Consider the following 24,990-nt stretch of genomic DNA (forward strand, 5'->3'; position numbering starts at 1 on the left):
GATGATCTCTCACGGCACACTTGTGTGCCACAGCATTCTGGTTGGGAGTCACTGCTGTAGATAATAGATTTTGAATTACTGTTTGTGCTACATCAAATTAAAGGGCGACAGTTTCACTATTTACAGTGTTAGAGCTAAGTTTATAAAACCATGTTTTATGATAAATGGTTGAAAAGGTTGAGACTAAAAGAGAGAGCAGTGGGACAAGTTCAACTTGTTTGCTGAAGTTGTGTCTGTGCAGGTCACTAAAAGTGTGTGTGTGTGTGTGTGTGTGTGTGTTTGCGTGTGCGTGTGTGAACACGCTCATGCCTGCATTCAAGTGTTGTTTCAGGCTGCAGAAATCAAGTGAGGTTTTGGAACAATGTTTGCATGAGTCTGTGCTCAATGCAATAAAGGACGAGAGAATGAAAGAGGAAACATACCAGCAAAGGTATTTAAAAATATATATCTAATATAATGTGTATAGCTTTGCTAGTTAAATTATATTTGTGTGTTAGATACTGTAATTGCAAGCCAACTAAATATGGGTGAGAAACAAGCCTACCATCAGCTTTTGTCAGTTCTCCAGCTCAGTTCATCAGTTCACCCTGGCGGAAGAGACTCGCCAATTGTTGGAGAGACACCGACACCACAACTTCCAAAGCAACATATCATATGGAAGCTTTGTGGCGACACAAAACACTGTAAGCAAGAGGAAGTGTCTGCGTGGGGCAAGCTAGAGTAGGCTGTTATTGTTGTTTGTGTGTCAAATAGAGGTGTGTTCACACTGATCTCTCATTTCTTTTTCCCCCCGTATTTGTTTCCACTTGCTCACTAAGGAGTGTCCATTTGTTGCTTTTGAATATTTTGGAAAAGCTAGATTTGCTACGCAAGTGTGTACGCACAGTGAATTTTATTAGTGTATTCACGTGTTTACTCATTTGCACTGATATATTCAAGGGCAAAGCACAACTTTAGGAGCTGAGATTTATTGGAAATACTGTGATCCAGCAAGTGTGTGATAGTGACGAGCTGAAACAGGAAATTCAAGACTCCTGTCAGAAAACAAAGGAGAGGTGGAAGACAGCAGTCAGTCTAACCTTGTCTCAGGTGAGTGAACTGAAACAGATTAATATCATAAACTAGGAAAATGGCACTCAGTATTATGCAGACCTCCTCCAAGGCCAAACAGCCCTAATTGGGATCAGGTCCAAAATGTACATTTTATCCACATTATGTCAGAATTTAAATGATCTATATTCTGTCAGAAAGACCGTTCTGTGTGGTGTTTGCATGTTCTCCCTATGATTAAGTGCTTTCTTTCCGGGAGCTTTGACTTTCTCAGACATTTCAAAAACGTGTGTTATGTTAATTAAAGAAACCAAGCGTTCATCGACAAGACAACATCCAACTACGCGAGTTCTGTGTAACATTGGCAAATTTATCCCTGTTAACAATGACCTGATACATTGGGTAAAATAAAAAAATTGAAAAAGAAATCACGGAAATTTAATTTAAAAAAAAAAAAAAAAAGTTTTATTTAAATCTGTTAAAAATCCTTTGGGAAATTTGTGTAATCCTAATTACCAACATAAAATGAGACAGTACACATTTTTTTCCTACAATTTAAAATAGTTTTTGTATCTCAGTAAAAGGTCTCTGACACAGTGATAACCACAGATGGAGCTAGGCCGGCGACTTGTTCTCAAACTGCCCAGGGTCTGAAGAGAAACGTGAGCCTAGTGTAGACCAAGTTAAAGCATCATTTGTGTTTTCACTCATGGAGTTAAACACAAATACCACCTCCCCCGGCCCCATGACAACTTTGTGGAACATTCTAGTTTATGCTGTTTATCAAAAAGCTAGTACTGTAACACTGTTAGCAAACTCTAATATCTACTAACACCGCAGCTCTGCTTACCCTTTGGCTTTGACATGATAGTGCTTCCGGACTTTAAATGGTTGAATTTGAACTTCGGAAACTTAACCCAAGCTGATTGTTCAGCATATCATGAGCTCAGGCAGAACTCCCCTAATCACATGAGGAGAGGACAGAACTACCTGGTCCAACTCAAAGTGAACTAAAATTGACGGAAACATCCTGTGATGTCCATTTCTTTACTGTGAATGATCATATAGAGTAGCTAGCAATGAGTAGTGTGGTCACACTGTGATTGTGCCTTGGTGTGATTTAACTGTCCTCAGCGTGTGTGTTCTTGCCTTGACAAATGTAACATGGAGGATTTTGGCCAGTTGCAGCAAAACGGCATGTCATGTCAGATGACACCCTCACACGTCACCAATGTTGCAGCTCTGGAGATGATATGCATTAAACTGCTAGTTATACAACCCTGAACAACTTTTGTTTTTTTTAGGACCATAACAATCATCTTTACTGAGGTACTCCTCCTCTCTGCTTCAGCAGACTTTGCTACAACAGACAATTAATTGCAAACATAGACAACATAGAAAAAGATCACGTGGAGCTTGCCACATTCAATGACACACCACCATTTGCAAATCTGAAACAAGTCTGGGCTCCACCAGGCAGTACTTCCGCTGGAAAACCACAAGATGTCGCTGGATGTTAGCTTCCAGTTCGCACAATGCAGTTATTAGTTAAAAATGCTTTATTACATAACACACACACACACACACACACACACACACATATATATATATATATATATATATATATATATGTATAAAATTTTAAACAATTATTTTAATTAATCTTCATTTTTTTTTTAAGAAAAGCATAAATCTGAATAAGCAGAACAAATTCTTCTAGCAGATATAACCCTCACTCTCCACACAATTAATGAAGACCTTGGGGTACCTTGAGGTCTAGAACCAAAGCAACCAGTTCTCATAAGAATTTAGGTGGATTGCATTTCCTGCATTGAAGCATGTAAGTGAAATGAGTCAAAATGAATATACAGTACATTGAGCATGTTTGTTGAAGCGACAGTAGTGTTATATTGAGATTGTTAAAACCCTAACAGCTTTGAAATCATGGGAAAATATTGCAGGATAGCCACCATGTTTTAGGAGTGTGTCGCCATTTTTTTGGTTTGATGCTGCTCAACTTTCTCTTCACCAATACTGCATCTTTGTGCCAGTCTGAGGAATTGAACCTGGGGGACCTGTCAGTCACAGAGCATAAACTCCAAACATACACTGCTGCTCCTTCATGAATATAGCACTCAATCTTTTGTTTGAATTTCTACTGCAATTCCTATAAAAACATACCAACTATTGACAATAACTTTAGGTTGATGGGACATTCACAATTAAATCACTTGGTGGTTTGCACACCTGCCTCACAGTTTGGAGGTTCAGGTTTCGGATTTCAACTCTGCCCTTCGCGTCTCGAGTTTGCATGTTCTCCCCGTGCTTGCGTTGGTTTTCTCCGGGTACTCCAGGTTTCTCTGACATCTCAAACAATGGATTTTCGGTTATTTGAAAAGTCTAAATTGTCCATAGGTGTGAATGTGAGTGTGAATGGTTGTTTCTCTATACCTGCTCTGCGATTGCCTGGCGACCAGTCAGGGGTGCACCAGTTCTTGGCCAATGTCAGCTGGGCTGGGCTCCGGCTCATCTGTGAGCATAATGAAAATGAGCGTTATTGAAAATGGATGGATGGAATTGTACATGTATTTTTACTTAGATTGATAATCAAGATAGCGGTCTTAGGGAATACACAAGTTTTAAATAATGTCTTGATTAAGTGATACTAGCTTTCCACTCTCTTGTTCTATCTGTAGATTGAGGTCCATTTCTAAATGAGAAAAACAGAAATGTATTGACAACTTGACAACATGACTGATGGGGTGAAACAGATCTTCAGCCAGCTGCAATTTGGGAGCCAAACAGTTCAAGCAGAACCATCCCAACCAGGCCAGGTAATAGGACAACAAAAAAGGCAATTTTGTACTGATTTCATGTCATGTGTTTAAACAAAAACAATCATCATCCATTCCTGAACATGAACAGTTTATGAAGAGAATGGCTCGATTTCAAGAGCTTCAAACTGACTGAACGATCCATAAGGTTGCAATTGAGTGTTTTTTGTTAAATTTTGTAGGCTTCAAACTTGAGCCAGGTTCAAAGAGAAGTGGCCTCAAACGTTGTGCCAAGTACACCTGACAATAACATGGAAATCAAACACATCTTCAGCTCAAACAGCAAGACTTCAAGACATCATGCTTCCACAGAGTCCACGATGCACAGTTTAGATGCTCTCAATGCTGAACAAGCTTGTAAATCAGTCCAACAACAGGCTGAAATCTGTGTAAAGTGTACTTCAGATCGTTTCATGCAAATAGCCAATGAAGACTGCTTTCATCCCATACAATTCCCGTGTCCTGATATTCCCCAATCTATAACCACAAAACAATCACAAGCGTTAAGAGAGAGAAATATGTTGCAGTCTTTTGGGCCAAGCGATGACATCAGCACCATTTATCATCCTCTGAGAAATGAACATGGAATTATTTTTTCAACTCAATGTCCATCTTCAGAGATGTGTAATGAGGCAAGACGGGACTGTGGGCATCCAGCAAAATATCCCGAAACTTTTAAGTTAATAACTGATAAAGAGAAACCCCATAAGGATATTAGAGGTACCCCAACGACTATGTTTACAACTGTGATGGACATGCAGAATATTGAAGAAGCTGGAGACAGTGGTTCAGATGCAGCTCTGTGTTGTAAGGGAGCAGAGAGCAAGAATGACAATATGGTCACAAGTCTCCAGAGAAAACATGAGATGTCAACATCAGAACAGCCTGAATCAGATGTGTCTCGTGTGTCCAGTTCAGATCCACAACCCTCAACAAGATGTGGAAACACTAAAATGTGTAAATCCAAATCTACGAGTGGCAAATCACAATTCTCAACATACCAAGAAGTCTGGAAACAAATGCCAGAGTCAAGTGGACTCACTCAATTGAATCTTGCCGATTCAGATGCAAAAGACACATTTCCGCATGCCAAAAGCGGAGAGATTACAGATAACAGTCACCCTGAGGAACAAACAACCCGATATAAATATTTGATCCCCCAAAGATGCTGCAATTCTTCAATGGCTGAAGTGGAAAGTGAGTTACTGTTATCTTTGGAGGCCAGAGAGATGGCAGAAGTAAGTTTTGTCTTTGTTTCTTTTTCAGCTTGCTTTTCTATTCTAAAAGGATATACAATTAAGTAGTCAAGTAATATATAAATCATCTTAGTTCATTTGGAGAGATTGTCTCAATGAGTCCCCTTGACTTGCTATGCGTATAGTTTTTGCCTACAATTGTGTGGGCTGCTCTTTACAGAAAAACATCGTCATAATTGTTCTTAGTTACTTCAAAACGTCTAAATAATGTCACTTTTTTCCTTTGCCTAGATGAGATATTTTTAATAGTCTCACAGTAGGCAAATTCATCTTATAGAAGGAAGTACGAACACAAGAATTGGCAATATAATAAAATATAAATGAGTATATTCCTAACTAAGCACAAATAAGGCATGCATTTAGTGCAACCATTGGAATGTGGTAAGCAAATATGTTACATGCTGAATATTGCACAAATCCCAGACATTAACTTCATGCATTAGTTTAACAGTTTGTTTACTGTTAAGCAGCTTTCAGCAAGCAGAGGTTGGGCACCCTTGCTCATATAACTGTGAATGTCAAAAGGGTTCCTCTTTGACATTTCCAAAACATTCTAATCAATATTTCTATATTTATCTATGGGGTTCTTCAGCATAATCAGGATATGTTCATTCTGCCTACTCATGTTATAGCAGTTCAATGTTAAACTAGTTCATTTTTAAGTCTTGATAAAGTCTCTACTTGTAATCTCGTAACAGTCCCTCAGCCCTGAGGCGTATTGTTCCACACTTTGTAAATTCTTGTGTTCACTGTACTGACTCGCCTGGTCGCTGTCAACACAGTAACATTTAACAGGAAGCTCTGTTATTATCTGAGCCCAATCAGGCACAGAAGGAGGCTATTTTGCAGCACTGCACATGCTTTTATTTGTATTGTTTAGGTCGGAACAGAGATGTCTTCCATTATGAATTTGGAAGAGCTGGCGTCCGACCAGGAGAAGACTTGTGAATCACCTGGACAGTCCTCATGCAATCACAGCTCCACCATGCAGGAACTTTTGTCTGAGGTCCAGGGCACGGTAGAAGGAAACAGCATTATAAAGGTGAGTATTCACTTGTTTCTAGCACGATCTTAAATAACATCATTATTTTCTCAACTCCTCTCAGAACTGTTTTTTTTAAATTTTGAGACTGTTGTGATACTCAGATGATCACAGTGTAACTGTGCATAACCCACTGAAAGAAGTGCAACAGCTTAATTAAAGTCATGGAACAGCGAGCAGATATGAAGGTTTGATGGTTGTTTATTTCCATCATGCCTCTTACAGGAAGATACAGCAATTTCCTGCTTCTTCCCAAGACTGTACAACTGGGGCTTTGTTGCTGCAATACAGTAGAACCCCAAAAGGCATTGATCAAGCTCTGATTTGTTCAGATTTCAAAATTATTTTGCCATAAAATATAATAGGAATATAAATCATTTGAAATAATCACTGTCACTATAGAAAATGTATAAGTTCAATTTTTTTTTTAAAGTAACATTTAACAGTTATACTTAATATAATTACGTTGTATAATATACTGTCGATAAGTTAAAGGTTAATCCAATACCAAAAGAAAACATCCAGTCTTAACACTAATGACCTCTGAGAGATATGCTGTAAATATGCCTCATGTGTCTCATATTTTAACATTCCTAACTATCACGAACGTGTGACAATAAGTTTTCAGTATAAAACTTGAAAACAAAACAATTTAACTTTGATCGCAAAAGTGTTGATGCAGAATGGTGATGCTGGAATCTTACAGCTTTGAATGTGCATCCTTTTGCTGTACTGTATTGTATTCTTCCCCAGTGTTAATATTGTACTTTAATGCTCATTGAACTAAGGTCTTGTCCTGTGTGATCTGATGTCTTGTATGATATCATGAGTGAAGGTGGTTTGAACATTTTTTTGTAACTAAAGTAGCATATTTTCTTCCAAAAAAAACTAAATTAAATTATTAGTAATTGTACAATACAATAATAACACAACCTCAGCAGAATTTAACTTTTGAGATTCCCTTGTACATTTCACTTCAAAATATGTAACTGATTATAATATGTAAATCACTCATTTAAACATCCACTTTCATCAAAATGATTGAAACATTTTGTAATCATCTTTGATGTCCTTTGGGTTTGCTAGATAATTTGGGTTGAAAATGCCCAGAATGTCCGTTTTCTAGTTATTCTAGTTGGTCTTTTTTGCCAGGCAGTTGAGATGGCCAGATTTCTGATTAATATACAACATGTAAATAATCTTTGCTCATCATCTCAATGTGCTGTTAATTGTCTTTTGCATTCAATTAACAAACCACATAGATGTCAATACTAAAACAGGTCACAGAGTCATTTTGAACTATGTTATGCATAAAACAATAGAAAAAAGTGGATTCTTATGGAATGGCACCTTTAACTGTAAAACAGTATTGTACAGTATTGAATTCCCCCCCCCCCTTATATTGCTGTGTGTATATTATGTTTCTTTCTCCTTCACAGTCATGAGGTGTAGAAGCTGTAGTTGTAGCAAGTTGCATTTTAATGTAGTTTATGTTGTAGCGGACAACGCGCATGGATTTAAACTGGTACCTTCAATCTTCTCCGAGTGAAGCAGAGATCAGATTGGTCAGAGCAGTCCAAAATGTGCTGGTATGTCGATATCTGCCAGCACGGCTGAATGTCGCTGCCATGGCCAAACAACTAGAGAAGGCAGAGGTATGTCGTAGTGCTTACTCAGTTGTCTTACAATACAAATTAATCTTGCTGTATTGTTTTATGTGTATAGTGTATGTATAAAATGTAGGTTTTTACATATGTTTTTCTGTTTTGGATGCCACCAATTATAAATCTAAAGTCTGTTTTTTCTGGATGCTGCAGGATTATAAGATTTGTGTGCTGGACCAGGTTGCTATGATGAAAAGTACCAGTTCATTTCAACTTGGTGGTCCAAACGTCTTGAAAAGTCTGGAAGCCCAGTGGAGTACAGCGCTGCTGGATGCCTCAGCCACAGTGCAAGTCAAAACGGCACAGCTGGGTGAAGTCAAACAGTATCACAAAAAGCTGGATGAAATCAAAGCTTTCCTGGATGTGGTACATGCTGAGAAGAAAAAATTGAACTTGTGAGTAATACATCTCAGGAGCTCCCACAAAGGGGATGTGAGAGATTTAGGAGTTAGGATGTCATCCTTGTCTTCTCTACCAGTTGTATGACATGGTAGTTGTGAGTAAAAAAATATTTTACTGTAAACACATTTTAAGGATAACCCTTTCCTGGCCTTGTCGGTGGAAGTGTACAATGTTATTGCAACTCCAGTTTGATTGAAAAGTAACTCCCTATTTTTAAGTACTAATTGTTACAGGAAATGAACATGAGAATACAGTGTATTGCATGTAGTTTTTAAAAAGTTTTAAAAATTTGATATGGGCGGCAGCATTAGCCACCAGTTTCTCAAGCCGCCTGGTAACCGCATGAACTGATTTTACAAGGATTTTTAAAATTTTTACAAGGAACTCTTGTGGGATGGAAGACATAACTTCTCGTATTCGTCCTCCAAAGTCGTTGGTTTGGTAGAATAGACTTGCTCCTTTAATCATGGAACATACACAAATAAATTGTGAAAAATATTACAACGTATGAATAAATGATAAGTATTTTGTAAAAAGGAGTTACTTTTCAGGCGGCACGGTGGACGACTGGTTAAACCGTCAGCCTCACAGTTCTGAGGAGTGGGGTTCAATCCCCGGCCCCGCCTGTGTTCTCCCCGTGCCAGCGTGGGTTTTCTCCGGGCACTCCGGTTTCCCCCCACATCCCAAAAACATGCATTAATTGGGGACTCTAAATTGCCCGTAAGTGTGAATGTGAGTGCGAATGGTTGTGTGTTTGTATGTGCCCTGCGATTGGCTGGCAACCAGTTCAGGGTGTACCCCGCCTCCTGCCCGCTGATAGCTGGGATAGGCTCCAGCACGCCTGCGACCCTGGTGAGGAAAAGCGGCTCAGAAAAAGGATGGATGGATGGATGGAGTTACTTTTCAATCACCCTGTAGTTATCATTTTTTCATTTGCTTTTTACATCTTGTAACCCATCACAGCAGAAGCGACCAACCCTCTGCATCCCCTATATTTTTTTGTGTAAGTTTGTTTGATATAAGTTTGCTAAATGATAATCTTTTATTTTTGCTTATTTTAGACTTGCCTTGGGAAGCAGTGCTCTACAAGCTGAAAAACTCCACTCCCTGCTACAAACCTTAAAACAAAGCGAGGAAATGTGGCAAGAGCTCCTCGTATTGAGTAGCCAGTTGGCTGTCCACTTGAGTGATGCAGAGAGCTCAGGTGCTCTTCTCGCTCAGCTTGGAGATGTCCAAGATGAGTGGAGACTTTTGAGTGGAAGTATCAAAAGAGCCTTGTGGCAGGCTGCTAACTCTTCCTGTCAATCATCTGTCATTATGAAAGATGCAAGACAGCTTAAAGAGAAGATTGAAGCTATCCAGGAATCCATGAAGTCCCATGGGATATGTCATGACACCAAAAGCACTTTAGAACAGTTTTGTTTGAGCGAAGACTTAGAAATGTGTAACCAGCTGCATGTGAATCTACAGTCTTTCTCAGATGCTCTTTTTCAGTTTTCTATAGGTCAGAAAGAGAAGGACAGCATTAAACATGATCTTGAAGAATTGGGGACCTTACTGGGAACTACCAAAAACAAAGCTGACACCTCCCTATGTGGTGCTGATGTTAATAAGCGGTTCCAAGAATGGATAACATGGGCAAAACATATGGAATACCAAATTACCATCGGCAAAAAGTTGTCTCTCTTTCCAGAAGAAGCTCGTATTCAGATTGTTGAGATGAGGAAATTTCAGACAGATATCATGATCAGAAAGTCAAAGAGGAAACTAGAAGAAATGAGAGGGGAAACGCCTGACATGGACAATGAGGAATATGGCCAAGGGTTGAAAGTAGTAGAACACCTGTATGGAACTATCACTGAAAGCTTAGATAATGTTCTTGACACAATGAAGAAGAATCTACTTGACCGGGAGAAACTGTCAGACCACCTTGATAGCATTGATACATGGCTAGTAGAAACAAAAGGAAACAGAGACAGCTGTGCTTATGTTGAGAATGTTTCAAGAGTTGACATTAGCTCACTTGAGAGGAAGCTAAAACGTCACCGAGATGTTGCTGATGATATAGAAAGACATCTAAGTCTGGTAGATGCTTTGGAAACAAGGTCCAAGGAAGTAGCAGAAGACCTGAACCCTGGAGAAAGCCGTTACCTTGTTAACAGGCTCTCGGGCATCTGGACAGAATTTGATGGGTTGCGGGCACAAGAGAGTTCAACCAGCTGGCATTTGGAGGAGCTGATTCACGAACGTACCTCTTCTGGTGAGGAGCTGTCTACCATCGAGGATAGTCTAAAGAACATATCCTCTTCTTTGGATCAACATCATTTCCCAATGACGCAGGAAACAGTTTTAACAATTGCACTTCTGAAGCACATGCTAATGGAACATCAGTGTCAAGTACAAGAGATTCAACACTGCCAGGAGGTAGAACGGAGCTCTCTGCTGTGCACCATAGGGGAACTGCAAGACAGGTGCAAAGTTCTTAGTTTTCAAGCTTTTGAGCAAGACAAATATCTGCAACTGAAGAAGCAAATGGAGGATTCAAGGGACATTTCTGAAGAGAAAATACAGCAGGCTAAAGATGGAACATTAAGTTTGGGTGAGAGGTTCAAACTTTGCCAGGCACTCTTAGTTGACCTCCCGATGATGAAGACACAGTGTCAAGAAGCGGCGGACCAACTGGAGGTGATTGCTCAAGAGTTAAAACCAACAGAAATGAACTTAGAGAGGCAGAGCATTCACTGCACTGTGGAGATGTTTGTTTCTTGGGAGCACACGGCCTCAAATGAGATTAAACATTTAGAGGGCACGCTTCTCCTGGGACTGCGCTTTTCCTCTGAGCTTCCTGCCTTGATGGAGTTCTTCCAAAGAACAGCACAAGAGCTACAGGGTATGGAACCGGTCAGTCCAGATGAAAGAGCCCTAGATTTTGCTCTGCAAAGGCGTTGGGTGATATGGAGAAACATGGAATCTGGGATGCGAGTGTTGCACGCACTGGCTTGGAAGGGGAAAATTAACTTAAAGAGCCACAGTGATCTGCATTTACTTAGAGATGCTGCCATGCAGGAATGCCATTTACAGATGGTAAGTCATGACATTATGATTGCACTGGAACCTTCAATTCATTTGGGGACACTACTCCACCTCCAAAATGTTCAGATTTAACAAAAAGATTTTCCATAGGAAGTAGAATAGAAATATTTATAATTATTATTTTATTTTAAAGTACAACTTACAGTATTCTTGTCCTTCCACCTTCTTCTGTCAGTAGTCCCTATTACCAAAGAAAAAGCAGTCATGCCTTTCAAACTCTTGAATCGTATGACTTTCAAAATATCTTTTTTTCCCGAAAATTACTGGGTGGTTAATTACAAAATGAACCACCATGGTAAATAAAATTACTGGATGGTTAATTCCGTTGTATGACCTCCAGGGTGGTTCCACTGTAATGGAGGTTTAAAGTTTTAGTGAGTTCTGTCCCTCTGTCTGTCCTTTAAAACCCTTTTCTGTCCAGCTGCATTTTCAATAAACATCAGAATAGGTAAAAAATTATAAAATAAACAGAGGGAGTATTTTAAACTCCCATGTTTCACAGCAAAACTGTTCCAGCACAAAAAGGCATACAGCGGCTCCATTCTGCATGGCCATGCAGCTGAACAGGACAGATTAAAAAAAATAAAAAATAAATAAATGTTTGTGTGAGTTTCACCCAATTGTTCTTGAATTCGTATTCAACAGGAATGTTTATCCAAGACTCGAGAATCCCTGAAAGATTACCAATGGGCTGCTCAAGGAGCTATTTACTTCCTTCATAATGCTGAAATGACATTTTTATCAGCTCCTGGTGGGTTTCTTGACTGTACGGAGGAACAAACTCAGACCCAACAGGCCCTCGAGGCTCTCAAAGAAGGATTTGTTGCCCATATCAAGCACCTTGTTGAACTGGTGCCCCAACAAGTCTGCCTCTCCTGCTCAAAGACTCAAGATCTGCACATTGGCATCCTCAGCCAGTTGTTAGTGGGAAGAGCCATACTAGAGGTTCAGGCTCAACTCAGACTGGAGTCCTTGCAGAGGTGCTGAGTCTGTTATTATGCCTTGTTTTCCTGTTTGTGATTTAAAAACAAAATAAGAAACAAAAACTTTGTTTCAGATGTGCACTTTGGCAACAAAGCCACAGGGTTTGTCACGAAGACATACAACAGCATCTTACTGAATTTGAAGCAAAGCTTTCAGCATGTGAAGCAGAAGAAGTGACATCATATGATAAATGTGTTTTGCAACACAAACGATCTAAGGTTGGCTCTATAAGCGTTTTATTCTGTATGTGTAGCGTAACTCCAATGAAACCTTGAGCATGAGTTTAAATGTTACCCTGATAACTGTTTAGAACTCTCCTTGGACATTCAAAGTTTTACTGAAGATGATAATAATAAAATTCCATCAAACTCATATAGCACTTTTCAAGACAATCAAAGATATTTTGTTCTCTCCATTAAGGGCTTGATGGAGGGTGTCTGTGACCTTGCTAGGAAAACTGAAGAACTCAGAGCAAGATGCCCCATGCAGGGATGTGGCGTTGGAAAGGACGGTGAGCTTAGCGCTCTCTGGAGGCGCTGGGTATCACTGCGGCGAGGTGTTGCTCTGCTGATGACAAAAGCAGATCAGAGAGTAGAGGAATGGAAGGACATTACAACTACGGTAAGTCCTAGCTTCCACAGATATCATGCAAAAGATGTCCATCCATTACAGGACTGACATTTGACAAGGATCCTAATTTGTATACATGCATCCACAAAACCTTCTTCTTGCATGCATTCTTGTGCTATCACTGCTCAATAAGTGAAGCGAGTGAACTCACGAGATTTGCGTTGATGCATTTTGGCTGAATTAGATTTTTTTTTTTAACACCTGAAAATGAAAAATTGTCCAAGTTTACAAAGCAAAGTAACATATCGGGGTGAATGCATACTTTGATAAATCCCTTCTACTGAAAATGTTGATAAGTAACCAATAATATATATTGTCTTATATTAATACAATATTACATATACATTCATATCCATTTAGTAGAAACAACAAGCAGCTTTGAGGAGGGATGAAGAAAAGTAATAAGTATAAATATAGAGTAGTTATGCTCCAGTCATATTTGTAAAATGAGTGCAATAAGTGGGAAGCACAGTATAATATTGACAGTGATATATGTCTGATATGATATAATGAGGTTTTATAACACACCCAACATGTACAGTCAGTGTATGAAACAGCTATTGATATGCATAATATGTATGCATAATATGAGTATGTACCTTCACCTTGATTTGTGTCAAAATGAAATGGTTTCTTATTTGGCCAATGCACCACCTCTTCACAAATTGTCATTTAAAACATCACCTTTGTGGGGAATTAATAAAATGAGGAATGAAGGAGATGTTTTTTTGCATGAATGTCAATTGAAAAAATGTATATTTTCCTTTAGGTGGAGCAGTGCTGCAACTCATTGTCTAGACTTCAGGCCAAAGTTCCTGATTCCTCCACTGCAAACTTCACACAAGGTGAGCTCCAGAAGCTTCTGGCCCAGGCAGAGATGCAGCAGGTCGGTCTGGAACACGAGCAACAGACTTTAGCCTCCCTGGAACACCGACTGGAGCATGCCTTGAGCTTGACTACTTCCAAAGATCCGAGCAGTCAGCCAGGACCTTTTGGCGTAATGCTTGTGAAGATTCAAGAAAATATCAAACGGTTTGTTAGGTTCAGAAACACCTTGATATTACATTCTTAGCAAACATACTTAAAAAACACTTCTCTCCAGTTTGAAGGAAAGAAATCTTCATGTGATAGCTGTTGCCCAGATAGAGGAGAGGGAAAGACAGCAGTTTGAAGAGAGGATAGGAGAGGTGGAGAAGAGCATATTCACTATTCTTCCCATGCTGGATAACAACATGAGTCCCGCGCAACATCAGGTAAACAAAAGAAAAGAAAACATACATAAACCAGCACAATCTAGTGAGCTATTACACAAGAGCTGCATTGAAAATGTTCCTTTACAAATATAATTGCTAGTTTATGATTGCTGTCATAGTTTGCAGTGGTATAGAACTACCTTGTGCAACACAAAAAGTTGTTTCTAATACAGTGTTTTAAGTATTTTGCTACATGGGAAAATAGCATATTACGCACGTCTTGCAGCTTAATGCAATTTAATAAACACAATGTTTCATTGGTATATGTGAATCAACATTGATTATTTCATACATTTGGAGTGGATTTCATGAGGTTTTCCAGGTGTACTTAATGAGTTCTTCTTTCCTCAGCACATTCACTCTTCCATTATGAGGTCAAAATTGCTTTCAGGAATTCAATTTGGACCACTATCTTTTCATGTCTTTTTTTTTTCCTGGCCTCCATTTTTTCTCCTTTATCTTCACTCTGAAAGGAGCTCACACAGGATCTATCTAATCAGAGAGTTAAGCTAAAGTGTATCCTGGACATTGTGTTGGCGCAATATGCTGAGATTCCAGATGATATTGGCAAGCGAATGCAAACTCTTCAAGAGTCTGTGGAGGAAGCTGAAAAGAAGGTAGGAGATGATAATGAAGAACATCCTCAATCAAATGTCACAATTTCTTAACCAAACAGTATTAATGTTTGCACTGACATTTGGTCTTTCTGCAGGTAATAGAGCAGAGTGTGACAGTCCGGAAACTTGCTTGTCAAGTGACAGAGTTGATTTCTGGCCTGGAGCAAGTAAAAATATCTCTGGAGCAAAAGAGCGCCACGGTCACAGAGGCACAACATGCTCTCAAGGTGAGTGAGTGAGGTGTCATGAAATTTCATGCCTTTGCCTCATTGAGTGAACCGGAACTACAATGCAAGAAACTCGACAGTTCGGTCAAATGTTCCTCTGTTCTCCAGCATGTGTGGGACAAGTTGGACTCATGTCACAGTCGCTTGATGCTTCTGGAGAGTGAGGTGCAGGATCTTGTAGAGGAACAATCAGATAGAGCTCACCTATTCATGGACCAACTGACACGTCCACTGCAGCTTTACCAAGATGCAGTGCAGATGGCCGAGCACCGCACTGCTTTTCTGAGCAAGGTAAAATAAACACTACAGTATCTGGACAAAGTTATTTGGATATCACAGCTTCCACTCCTCTGGGAAGACTTTGGACAGGATTTCAGAATGTCTCTGTGGGAATTTGCATCCATTTTCGAGGTGTACCGCAAGCCTTGATTGATGTACAGTAGATGTAGAGGATGTAAGAAAGGCACATAAGTTATTGTGTCGTGGTTTAAAGCAGAACGTTTCAATTTTAAGTACTGTAATTTTTGCTCATCTATGCTATAGATCCCTGCCTCGCTGCAAGAGTTTGAAGACCTGCTGTGCAGCGCCACCTGTTGGTTTGATGAAGCCACAGCATGGCTGAATACTCCCTGCTCTTTCCCCACATCCAAAGGCCTCCAGAATCATGCGAAGTCCCTGAAGGTTAGTGACTACAAACACTTAGAATATCACAAACTTTCTTGTGCTTGCTGTCCCTCTGCATACAAAAAATGAAATGAAACTTACACTGACTTGGCTACCAGCTAGGCAAGAATTTTCCACTTGATTCTCCAGCAAAAATACATTGATTTCTTCCATTCATGTCTCCAGCTGGTCCTGGATGACTCGGCGAGAATAACGACCATGCTGAAAGATTTCAGACCGGTGTTAGCTGAAATTTCGGCTGTGTGTGATGTCAGTGCACAGGAGGAGAGGATGGACAGCACAGACCAAAAGGTTGAAAAGATGCAAAAGAACATTCTGGAGCCGATGGAGCAGCTCAATCAGGCTGTTGAGGTACTTTATGCTTTTAAGATATAACACATTGTCAGACACATTTTCTTGGGTGATGGCCCAATGCACAATCCAGACTGTGGACAGAGAATTTAATCAATTTTAATGCACATGTACGTAATTTTCAGTAGTTAATCTATCTGATATGCTCAGTTTCCAATGCACATACAATCAACTCTTGACATAAAAATCAAAGCATTTAAAATGTTTGCCACCACCTTTTCCAGCTCGTGGAGGCCTTGGAAGATGAGCTAAGGACATTTGAGGAGAATGTCCCAAAAATCAGAACTATTTTATCTTCTATAGACAACTCCAGCATCACAGTGAAAGAGCATCTTCAAAACCAACAGGTGAAGTGAGGTTATTAATATTAGAATTAAGAAATATTACAGAGGCAGTTAAACAGAGAGGTATGCTGTAACACACAAATATGAATAATCCGATATATACTCTTGTGTGTTTAACAGACTTAGTATGACATGCTTTTTTCCGCTTTTCCTTCACTTCGACTGTACAGGTGATCTTGGACAATGTCCACTCAATGCAGAAGACATTAGAGGAAATGGAGCGCTACAAAGGAGATTTACGCCTCCCACAGGAAACAACAGAGAGTCTAGTGGTGTTCTCTGGAATAAAGGTTCTCCTGCAGGTGCTGAAAGACTTGGAACATCTCACCCAGGAACAAGCCATTCTTCTGGAGGTAAAGCATGGATGCGACATTTCATTGAAATACTGGCTTATACAGTACCATTCACAGCTGTAAATAATTGGACCATGAGTATCAAAGAAGTGCTGACCTCTCCTAAGTTCAAACATCCCTAAATTTGACCAGCACCAAATTGTACAGCTTCACATCATGCTAGTTTTCTGAAAATCCATCCATTTTCTGTGCCGCTTCTCCTCACAAGGGTCGCGGGAGTGCTGGAGCCTGTCCCAGCTATCATCGGGCAGGAGGCGGGGTACACCGTGAACTGGTTGCCAGCCAATCGCAGGGCACATACAAACAAACAACCATTCGCACTCACATTCACACCTACGGGCAATTTAGAGTCTTCAATTAACCTACCACGCATGTTTTTGGGATGTGGGAGGAAACCGGAGTGCCCGGAGAAAACCCACGCAGGCACGGGGAGAACATGCAAACTCCACACAGGTGGGGCCGGGGATTGAACCCCGGTCCTTAGAACTGTGAGGCAGACGCTCTAACCAGTCGGACACCGTGCCGCAGTTTTCTGAAAATCTAAAATGTTTTTGTTTGATACTTAGCACCAATAAATGGTGAGGAATACATATCACAAACCACTTTGTGACTGTGATGGATTATTGCAAGTGTATTTCCAATAATGTTACAGTTTTCCAATTTTTTTCCATCTCAATAAAATTTTTTCGTCAAAGAATAAGCATGCCAAACCCTGTGCTGAAGTATCACACTTGAATGGAGCTAAGCACACATTCTCAGTCCAGGTAACAATAATTAAGCATACTGTAACTCTCCAGTAATTACCAGCTAAAACTAAACCACTTGTGTACTTTGTTGCTTCTCTTTGATATAAATTAAGTGCATTGATCTGTTGTTTATTGTGGCTGCACGGTTACTCTGGTTTCCTCCTACTATCCAAAAACATGTTTCTTCGGATAATTGAAGACTGTAAATTGTCTGTAGGTGTGAATGTGAGTTTGAATGGTTGATTGACACATTCCCGCTTCACACAAATTTAGGATGTCTGTAGACAACAACGTAATCAAAAATATTTTAGGAAATGTTATGGAAATCCAGCACTTTAGACAATATTAAGCAAATATTAATTTGTAAGGAAGCTCAATTTACTTTGCCCTTATCACTTAAACCAGGATGCTTTTGAGGAGTCTAATTCAGAAGACGATCTAGACGAAGACGAGAGCTGTCACTCGTCGTCCTCTGACACACTAACATGCAGTATTCCTGAGGTAAACCTGTAACATATATTTTCATTTGGGTTTAATTCCAAAATATCTTTAAAGTAGTCATATAGCTAAAAAACTGAATATGTTTACTATATTTTGAAAAGAAACTCAAAAATCTTTCTAATACCTTCTCATAATTCTTCCTCTCCTTTATTGACATTTTATTCACATACTGTCATTTTTTTCCTCTTCTAATTTGGTAAATTCAACTTACAGTACATGTCAATATCAAGCTTTGTGAGATGAGCAGTCCAGTTCCTTTATGGCGCTGTCACAAACAGATGCTTTAAACATGTTGCTTGTCCGAAACTACACGCACGTGCGCACGCATGCACACACACACACACACAAATTTACAAGACATACAGTAAGCATGTAAGCATTTCCATTTGAAGATTGACATGGTTGGTGTGTTAGGACCCAGAGGACACACTGTGTGCTTCAGAAGTGAAAAGAAATGAAATGACTGATAAGGAGGCACTGTCTGACGCTAAGGTAAATAATCCTTTAATTGCAAAGACAATGTTCGTTATGACATATTACACTTAACTATTATGTTTTATTGCAAAATGCATTACCACATTTTGCATGGTTTAATATTATGGTAAATGCACTTATCGCCTCAAAGCGGCAAATCTTTTACCCTTTTTAAAAGCTGGATATTTTTACATCGTGTTCAAAAAGATTCAGTACAATTCGATAGTACAGTGACTTGTAATAAAAAATAGTATCTGTCATTGCCATAGCGACCCAATATCTCCTATTTTAGTTGTCTATCATATTTGTGGCAGAGCCTAACATACTGTATCCTTAATATGGATTCAACTGACTTGTTTTGTTGTTGTTTTGTTAGGCCTTGGCGAATGTGTGTGCCCAATTTTCTGAACCAGATTCTGAGATGGAGGCAATGTCAAATAGTAATGAATCCTCTGTGCTTCATACCAAGATGTTGGAGCAAGAAAATGCTCAAAGTGGATTAATAACACCAGAAACCAGAGTGGACACTGAAGTTGACAGTGGCGAAGTACTCAAAATTGTGTCACCTGAGTCTCTAATCACTTCCACCATTTCTACTGCTGTGGTGACAGAAGACGATTCTACACTTCCAGATTTTGACATATTTGTCCCCACCACCAATGTACTGTCCAATCAGGCTGCAGTGCAACACATTAGCCCTGTTTCTCTGTTTTCAGCCACAAGGAAATCCACGGCTACACATCCAAATCGAGTAAGTCGCTGAAAAGAAATTATATTACTTGACTAACACATCATGTTCTAAATGTTTCTACAGTAACATGCACATCTAATTTTACTTTACATGCTTCTGTGAGTTAAAAGAGCGCAGTGAACTCACAATCAGTGCTTGTCAAGTGGAAGTAGATCAACATGACTACAAGCCTTCAGCGGCGTCTATCATGTAAAATCTCATTTAAATTGTATGAGCACGGTGCATTCCAAAGTACAGCAAATGTTGCAAACAACATTAATCCGTCGTCTCCACTTAAGATTGGCCGGGCCCTGCAAAGATGACACAGAGCAGCAACAGTGGAGCCTGCTTAACATCCAAGTCTCTCAGAAACTGGAAACCCTACAAAAACTTAAGGAGGATCACAAGAATCTGATTAACTATAGAAATTTTACAATGGTGAGCAAGTAAAAAAAAACACACACTAAATCGTTTTATTTTAAAGGAAGCAGCTGATATCGACATTTCTGTTTAGGTTCCAGAAGGAGAACTGCTGTCTCCTGGGTCAGCTTCAGCTGTTCTCCAGCATGCAAATGAGTCCATTGCCGTGCTGAGAAAAATAGTATGTTCATTAGCATCCAAGTCAAATTCTACAATGGGTGTTCCCAGAGTGACTAGTTTTGAATAACAATGTACATTTGTTAATAATTTTTTGAGTCATTACACACTCACTGACCACAAATGTCGGTAGAGCCACACAATATATCTAAATACAATAAAATACTTCATCATTACAACACTAAAAACCAAACTTTTGCAGTGCCTTTATAAACTACAAACAAAAAAAATAAATAACATGGGTAACTTGCACTTATGTGAAGGCACCATTAACGCTGAAAGTTACATACAGGTTTTGGAGAAACTTATGGTGCCATCCAAGCAACGTCTTTTTCATGGAGGCCCCTGCTTATTTCAGCAAGACAATGCCAAACCACATTCTGCACGTGTTACAACAGCGTGACTTTGTAGAAAAAGAGTGAGGGTACTAGACTGGCCTGCCTGCAGTCCAGACCTGTCTCCCATTGAAAATGTGTGGCGCATTATGAAGCATAAAATACGACAACGGAGACCCCGGACTGTTGAACAGCTAAAGCTGTACATCAAGCAAGAATGGGAAAGAATTCCACCTACAAAGCTTCAACAATTAGTGTCATCAGTTCCCAAAAGTTTATTGAATGTTGTTAAAAGAAAAGGTGATGCAAGACAGTGGTAAACATGACCCTGTCCCAGCTTTTTTGGAACATGTTGCAGCCATAAAATTATAAGTTAATGATTATTGTCTAAAAACAATAAAGTTTATCAGTTTGAACATTAAATATCTTGTCGTTGTAGTGTATTCAATTAAATACAGGTTGAACATGATTTGCAAATCATTGTATTCTGTTTTTATTTATGATTAACACAAAGTCCCAACTTCATTGGAATTGGTGTTGTACTTTATCTAAATTTGCAAGCTTTCCAAAGTCAGATTATGGGATTTTTTCTTTTGTTTTCTTTAATAATGTTGTATTTGTCAAGAGAGATGACAATGTGTTATTTCTTAGGTGAGCTCTGCAGATGCTCCAGGTGTTAAGGATCACTTATACTTGGCTACACGGCGAGTTCTTCAATGCCTGGATGCTTTGACAGACCTTTTGTTAACTCCTGGAGGTGTTGGGGATCAAGAGACCCAACTAAGGATATTGCAGCATGAAGTGAATAACATATTTTATCTCAATAATTTCTTCAGTCTCAAACACAGCTGGCCTTAATGGACTCCATCTTCAATTCCTGTGTAGTGCGTATCAAACGAGCTGATGACTTTGGCTGGCCTGCTGAATGAGGTGGCGTCAAAGATCAGTCCTGTACTTCAGAGTGATGGATCAGATGCTCTGAGCTGTTTAACATCCCTGCAGAAATGTCTGAAAAATGTCCCGTTAGTCATCACCTCTTTCAACGATCTCTCCTTGGACTCTCTGGTTCTTAAAAGCCAACATCAGGTACGAAATACTTCACAGAGTTTGATTTGTTTGGATATGTTTTAAATGATCATGACTTTTAACAGATAATTACCAACTGTGTGGCCAAAAATTGAATTTTTTTAAGATGTACTTTGTGGTTGTTGGTTTAAAATGTCAAATGAGTTCAGATTGACAAAAGATTAATAAATGCCTTATACCGTATTAAGTTAAATTTGTGCCCTTGATGAGTATCTCATTGAACTGTTAGTGCAGTCAGTTGAAATACAGTAATTGAAAATTAATCTTTTTAAACATAGGCAATTATTTGTGTATATTCCATGTTGAAGTTTTTTTTATTATTCTTATTAATATTTATATACTATATGCACAATAAACACTTTCCGCTCTTCTCCAACCAGTTGTGTTTTATGGAGGAGATTCAGCTGGGGCATCATGAAATATTCCCAAGTCAAAAAGAAATTGCCATTCTGGAGGTAATGTTAATTGATTTTGTATTGTTCTACATTGGTGTTAATGATGAATAATTGTAATAATAATTTTACAATATATTTAACAATCTTGAAGAATGGATTTTGTGATATGGTGCAACTACTATCGCACTACAAATGCATGTAACAGGAAAGCAATCTACAATTACCCATCCATCCATCCATTTTCTGAGCCGCTTCTCCTCACTAGGGTCGCGGGCGTGCTGGAGCCTATCCCAGCTGTCATTGGGCAGGAGGCGGGGTACACCCTGAACTGGTTGCCAGCCAATCGCAGGGCACATACAAACAAACAACCATTCGCACTCACAGTCACACCTACGGGCAATTTAGAGTTGTCAATTAATGCATGTTTTTGGGATGTGGGAGAAAACCGGAGTGCCCGGAGAAAACCCACGCAGGCACAGGGAGAACATGCAAACTCCACACAGGTGGGGCGGGGGATTGAACCAGGGTCCTCAGAACTGTGAGGCTGACGCGCTAACCAGTTGTCCACCGTGCCGCTTCTACAATTACCATAATCACAAAAATTCATGTCTTTTCAAAATAAAGTGTATTCTTTGTCTCTCAGCAGTGTGCACTGAGCAGACATGTGCGAGAGAGTTCAGAAGAAAAGACCATGATACAGAAAGTTTCGCAGTCCTTACTTCATGGGATAAGTAGCCTACTGGATCTTGGTGAAGGATGCATAGCTGAGGAGCAGTTGAGACCTGTTCAAAATATTAGTCAACTACACATTTGTCTCCATAAAAATAAGGTTCGTGTCCTTCATTACGTATACTGTATTACATTGTGTCACAGTTGACTAGTTAAGTTATATTAACTGAATTCCATTAAATTCTGTTTAATCTAGAAGTTCCAGCAGGTTCTTGGAGCTCAGTTGACTTTTATGCAACATCTATCCAATCGAAATGCGGAAGTACTACGGGGGAAAGAGGATGAGCAAGCACAGCTAGCAGTTCGGGGCAAAGCTTTGCTGCAGCAGGCACTACAACAGGAAGTGGCATCTCAATTGAGGCTCCAGGTCTATTATTCTCAAAGGATATACACCATACAATGCCCTATATACTGAAGAAGCTAGCCTTTAAAAAATGTTGGTTAATTTTTTCCCTTTAAGAATACAAATTAAGTTCAAGTGTAGTTATCGAAGGATGTCCTTGAATTTAATGTAACATGAATATCAGTCTTTTGACCACATGCTCTGTTAACTATTACCATTTATCCAACATGTCATTATGTTTCCAATTTCAATCATCATTTTAACTGTTTATGTTTGTTCAGTCTGTACAAGTCCCGAAATAAATGTTTATGGTTGAACCTGCCGCAGGAGTGGATCCGCTGGGAGGATAATTGCGGTCGTCTGGGGAGACTGCTAGACAAGCTTGACGTCTGCATCAGCAGTGCAGAAGCAGAGGGAACGGATGATGAGGAGTCCCATATCAAACACCGTCTACATGCCTGCCAGGTAAGTAAGCAACCATAATGTTGAAACCACTATGACCATACTGTTTTGTCATTAGGAATTGGTCAGTGGGCCCATGTATTTGATGGGGTGATGAGATCAGGACTTTGAAGTTTTTCATTTAACCATGTCTTTTGTACTCTGGGGCACAGGACAGAAAAGGTTTCCCCAAAAGCTGGAAGTATAGACTTGTTCAAAATATCTTGATACCAGGGAAACGTCAGGTGTCTCTTTTTTTATGTATTAAAAAAAATATATATAATAATTTTTTTTTTTTTTTTTTGTCCTGTTTGGCTGTTAGGTCAAGAAGAATGGAAAATCTGTATCCCTTTTATGCCGGAACAGTTTACTGTGTCACAGTGGAGTTTTTAAGCTTCCCCTGTGGTTTCTTACTATTATAATTGAGGTTTATTGCGAATCAGAGTCGATCAGTCGAACAGAACAAAGTTTCTAGAGGGGAGAGAGAAACCAAGACAAAAGACAAAGCACTAATTATAAACAGGATGAGAGAAGTAAATCATTACATTATCTACAACAATGAAACATTAAATATGAGTGTTGCATGGGGCTGTAGTGCTACACCCTGTGAGGGAAGGACAGGACAAGATGGAACAGGACAAGGACAGGAGAAGAAGCATGCAGGACAAGGGTCGTGAACCCGCTGTACAACTGAAGTGTGGTTAATTATGTAAATTATAAAAGTCTACATGATGAGAGTATAAGTGAGGGGATACACAAGTGATTTGCATATTAATGAGTTATTTGTCGCAGTAAGTGCGTGACCTCACACCCAGTGAAAGAGTCCTAGGGGTGTGTGCCTGCGGATACATGCAAGTAAATTGACACCGTTTTACATGCACAAAGATTGTCCTGTAATTGCTGTGGCCGCACCGCGGAGGCTGACGAACCCACCCAATCAATCGAGGGGCGGGATTGGGCCCAGGGGTCCACCCGAGAGCAGCCTGGTGGATGGGACACGTCCCACACCGAGTGACCCAGGGCGGTCCGCCGGCCCCACCGAGGCGCCCCGACAACTGGCCACCTGGTGGGGGCCGCAGGGACCCAATGCCACACCCACCCCACCCACCGACCAACACGCCACGCCCTAGGTCCCCAACTGGCGGTCATTGGCCCTACCCTATGTATCAGTACTTCAGGTGTCTCGAGTGCCAACCGATTATCTTCTTGAGGTATTTTGTCCGCATACTGTAGTTAAATTGGATAGCGCTGTTATATCTATTTTTTTCCCACACTCAGTTTCCCTTTTTTCTAATGTTTTACAATTAATTCCGTTCTTACCATTAGCTTCCACTGCTGCCCTGTGGTCCTGCAGTTTCACGATTATTTAAACATGTTCACAGTTGGAGTCGGCCCTTAGAATCAATTTGAGTGCTGGAGTAGAAGTTGATGGCTATGAGTACTGTTGATTCTCATTTTCACCCAGCAAACCTTGGTCCAATTGGAAGCGAACACAGCTGCTCTGGGACTTCTCCTGGATCAGAGATGTGAGCTGCAGACAGATCCTTCGTTTGCACCCTCGATCAGCCATGCAGGTGGTGCTCTGGAGCTGCGATGGCGAAGCATCTGCAGCCGCACGGAGCAGGAGGTTCGGCGCTGCAGTGACATCTGGGACAGCTGGGTCAGGTGGGCTACCTTGCAATACAGGGTTACCTCGCTATATTGCATTTTTTTCAAGTGACAATAACAAAATACAATAAAACATAATCAAATAGAATGTAAAGAAATAAACTGATTTATAGAGTGTAAATATTGTTCATTTGGGCAACTGGGTATGTGCCCCTTTAAGG

At 39.9% G+C, this 24,990-nt stretch overlaps 1 protein-coding gene across 8 annotated transcripts in view; it reads left to right on the forward strand.

Annotated features, from left to right (window-relative positions):
• The first annotated feature begins 304 nt into the window (after positions 1 to 304).
• The window catches only part of LOC133416762 (nesprin-2), a 71,159-nt gene continuing 46,473 nt past the window's right edge, over positions 305 to 24,990 (forward strand). For 3 of the 8 annotated variants that reach the window (XM_061703911.1, XM_061703913.1, XM_061703915.1), the window contains exons 1-33: positions 305 to 430; positions 940 to 1,089; positions 3,747 to 3,884; positions 4,067 to 5,122; positions 6,021 to 6,182; positions 7,682 to 7,837; positions 8,000 to 8,241; positions 9,310 to 11,332; positions 11,987 to 12,321; positions 12,399 to 12,543; positions 12,746 to 12,946; positions 13,725 to 13,987; positions 14,058 to 14,208; positions 14,682 to 14,825; positions 14,921 to 15,052; positions 15,161 to 15,343; positions 15,596 to 15,733; positions 15,902 to 16,087; positions 16,312 to 16,434; positions 16,602 to 16,784; positions 17,936 to 18,031; positions 18,446 to 18,523; positions 18,882 to 19,256; positions 19,360 to 19,445; positions 19,535 to 19,673; positions 19,750 to 19,836; positions 20,819 to 20,968; positions 21,053 to 21,253; positions 21,634 to 21,708; positions 22,292 to 22,477; positions 22,574 to 22,744; positions 23,048 to 23,185; positions 24,627 to 24,826. In XM_061703911.1, coding sequence (XP_061559895.1) covers positions 3,801 to 3,884; positions 4,067 to 5,122; positions 6,021 to 6,182; positions 7,682 to 7,837; positions 8,000 to 8,241; positions 9,310 to 11,332; positions 11,987 to 12,321; positions 12,399 to 12,543; positions 12,746 to 12,946; positions 13,725 to 13,987; positions 14,058 to 14,208; positions 14,682 to 14,825; positions 14,921 to 15,052; positions 15,161 to 15,343; positions 15,596 to 15,733; positions 15,902 to 16,087; positions 16,312 to 16,434; positions 16,602 to 16,784; positions 17,936 to 18,031; positions 18,446 to 18,523; positions 18,882 to 19,256; positions 19,360 to 19,445; positions 19,535 to 19,673; positions 19,750 to 19,836; positions 20,819 to 20,968; positions 21,053 to 21,253; positions 21,634 to 21,708; positions 22,292 to 22,477; positions 22,574 to 22,744; positions 23,048 to 23,185; positions 24,627 to 24,826 — 7,889 coding nt within the window. In that variant the 5' untranslated portion in view covers positions 305 to 430; positions 940 to 1,089; positions 3,747 to 3,800. Of the gene's footprint in view, positions 431 to 560; positions 1,090 to 3,746; positions 3,885 to 4,066; positions 5,123 to 6,020; positions 6,183 to 7,681; positions 7,838 to 7,999; positions 8,242 to 9,309; positions 11,333 to 11,986; positions 12,322 to 12,398; positions 12,544 to 12,745; positions 12,947 to 13,724; positions 13,988 to 14,057; positions 14,209 to 14,681; positions 14,826 to 14,920; positions 15,053 to 15,160; positions 15,344 to 15,595; positions 15,734 to 15,901; positions 16,088 to 16,311; positions 16,435 to 16,601; positions 16,785 to 17,935; positions 18,032 to 18,445; positions 18,524 to 18,881; positions 19,257 to 19,359; positions 19,446 to 19,534; positions 19,674 to 19,749; positions 19,837 to 20,818; positions 20,969 to 21,052; positions 21,254 to 21,633; positions 21,709 to 22,291; positions 22,478 to 22,573; positions 22,745 to 23,047; positions 23,186 to 24,626; positions 24,827 to 24,990 lie in introns of those variants that run through there. The other 5 variants (XM_061703912.1, XM_061703914.1, XM_061703916.1 and 2 more) reach the window with 5 other exon arrangements.

Source organism: Phycodurus eques, chromosome 18, assembly GCF_024500275.1.
Source record: "Phycodurus eques isolate BA_2022a chromosome 18, UOR_Pequ_1.1, whole genome shotgun sequence".
Taxonomy (NCBI): Eukaryota; Metazoa; Chordata; class Actinopteri; order Syngnathiformes; family Syngnathidae; genus Phycodurus; species Phycodurus eques.